At 45.8% G+C, this 2,151-nt stretch overlaps 1 protein-coding gene across 1 annotated transcript; it reads left to right on the plus strand.

Moving 5' to 3' along the window:
- Nucleotides 1-1,650: 1,650 nt before the first annotated feature.
- LOC123965329 (E3 ubiquitin/ISG15 ligase TRIM25-like) lies at nt 1,651-2,144 on the plus strand (the record flags this gene model as incomplete). The annotated part of the gene is made up of 1 exon (XM_046041885.1): nt 1,651-2,144. A coding segment is annotated over exon 1 (390 nt), but the record flags the coding sequence as incomplete, so codon positions are not given.
- Between the last annotated feature and the right edge of the window lie 7 nt (nt 2,145-2,151).

The raw sequence follows: 2,151 nt of genomic DNA on the forward strand, positions 1-2,151 counted from the left end.
TGCCGGTACAGCAGCATTAACAGAGACACAGTGACCTTTAGTTTTCACTGAAAACAACATTCCAAGGGGACTGATATCGTTTTGAAATAGGCTACTAGAGACAGGTAATAATAATGGCGTTCAGTTTGTTGTGTGCAGTTAAGTCCCTCTGCAGGTCGGCAGAGCAGTGATGAAAGGCAGCCTCCCTCAGGGTCTTAGTACCCATCCACAGTAGGGATTGAAATTGTGAAGAAGACATAAATGAAACTATATTATAAATGAATACTAATTATATTTGTATTATTATATAATATGTATCAATATTCTTGCTTCTCTTTGTTGAGTACCATGTTAGGGAAGCTTCAGCCACCCTTAAATAGGCCTAACAACGTCTACGGTACTGATGCTGTTTGAAGCTGCCAAAGGCTCAGTGAAGTGTTTCCATGTCTTCCTGCAGTGAACATCACAGCAGGTGAACAAGTGAAATGTGGAAACTGATGCACAACACAAGAGGGCGCCTTCATCCTGCTAACCAGGGATGTAGTGGAGGTTAGATCTCCTCAGCTCACAACACGTGTTTAGGCTGATAGTAAAAGTGCATTGTGTCCCACATCATGGTAAATGGTGTCAAAGCACTAAAAGTGCTAAAAGATACAATCTCTGTTTGCTTCCTTAAAAATCCAGTCAGCTCTCTGTGTGAAGTTCAGGCGGCCATCAGTCACAGCTCCAAGATCTTTAACCTGCTGACAGTTTCTCCAGGGGATCCAGTGATGGTCAAAGGTTGAACTTTATCAGGAGAGTCTTGTGTGTTGCTGGATAAGATCAGTTCTTTGCTTTCACCTCCATTTATTAAACACACTCTCCTCACAGCAGTGCTGCAGAGAAAATACATGATTAAAATATGGGCCATCTTTTACAGAGTCCCCCTCACACAGAAGGCCAACCGGGGCCACATCGTCAGCACGCTGTAGGAAGTTCAAGTGGGAGTCACTGCTTTACAAAGACAACAACAAAGGGGAGAAGATGGCAGCTTGTGATGCACCTGTGATTAGAGTCCTCATCTCTGACTCCTTTTCCACACATTCTAGGACTGCATGCTTTCAAATCAAAAAGCTGAACTGATCGCCTTTATTAGTGGTTGTTTGGCTTCTGATTCTCATTGACTTTAGTGGGTGGTGATGGCGCAACAGATAAGAATATGTCTTTGGTGTGAGAGACCCAGGTTCAATCCCCCACTGTGACCCATCCACCATTGTGTCCCTGAGCAAGACACTTAAACCCTCACGACCTCTGACATGTATAGCAATTGTAAGTCGCTTTGGATAAAAGCATCAGATAAATGTAGTTTGCCCTCCTTTATTAAGGAAGTGAGAACATGATTATACAGCACTTTAAGGATTTTATCACACGTTAGTTTGATTATTGTCAGTCACCCGGTTTGAACCAGTCAAAGGACACTGGCTGAGGCTTCGCTGGAAATGAGGAAACAAAGAATCCACAGAGCTCCTCCTCTTCCTGGAATGAGCGGCAGCTTGATGACCCCTCCCTCTGCTTCCTGCTCTCCAATCACAGCGAGCTCCACTCTGTCCATATATTTCCTGGTTCCCTCCCCTTCAGATCTACAGTTTGAAGATGGGTGTGACCAACATGTGCTGACGTGCAGCAGCTGACAGGCCCCGTTCACTGCAGAAACACATGCTGTTCAGATCAGAGCTCAAACTAGCTGCACTTCTGAGAAAGTGAAACTCAGACAGTCGTTGCCACTGAGAGGTGAAATGGCGCAGAAAGGAGTTCAGCTGGACCGGGAAACCATCTCTTGTTCCATCTGTCTGGATCTACTGAAGGATCCGGTGACTATTCCCTGTGGACACAGCTACTGCATGAACTGTATTAAAAGCGTCTGGGATGAAGAGGAGGAGAAGAAAATCCCCAGCTGCCCTCAGTGCAGGCAGACCTTCACACCGAGGCCTGTCCTGCTGAAAAACACCATGTTAGCAGTTTTAGTGGAGGAACTGAAGAAGACTGGACTCCAAGCTGCTCCTGCTGATCACTGCTATGCTGGACCTGAAGATGTGGCCTGTGATGTCTGCACTGGGAGAAAACTGAAAGCCCTCAAGTCCTGTCTGGTCTGTCTGGCCTCTTACTGTGAGAAACACCTGCAGCCTCATTATG

This window comes from Micropterus dolomieu, unplaced genomic scaffold (genome assembly GCF_021292245.1).
Source record: "Micropterus dolomieu isolate WLL.071019.BEF.003 ecotype Adirondacks unplaced genomic scaffold, ASM2129224v1 contig_9251, whole genome shotgun sequence".
Classification (NCBI taxonomy): Eukaryota; Metazoa; Chordata; class Actinopteri; order Centrarchiformes; family Centrarchidae; genus Micropterus; species Micropterus dolomieu.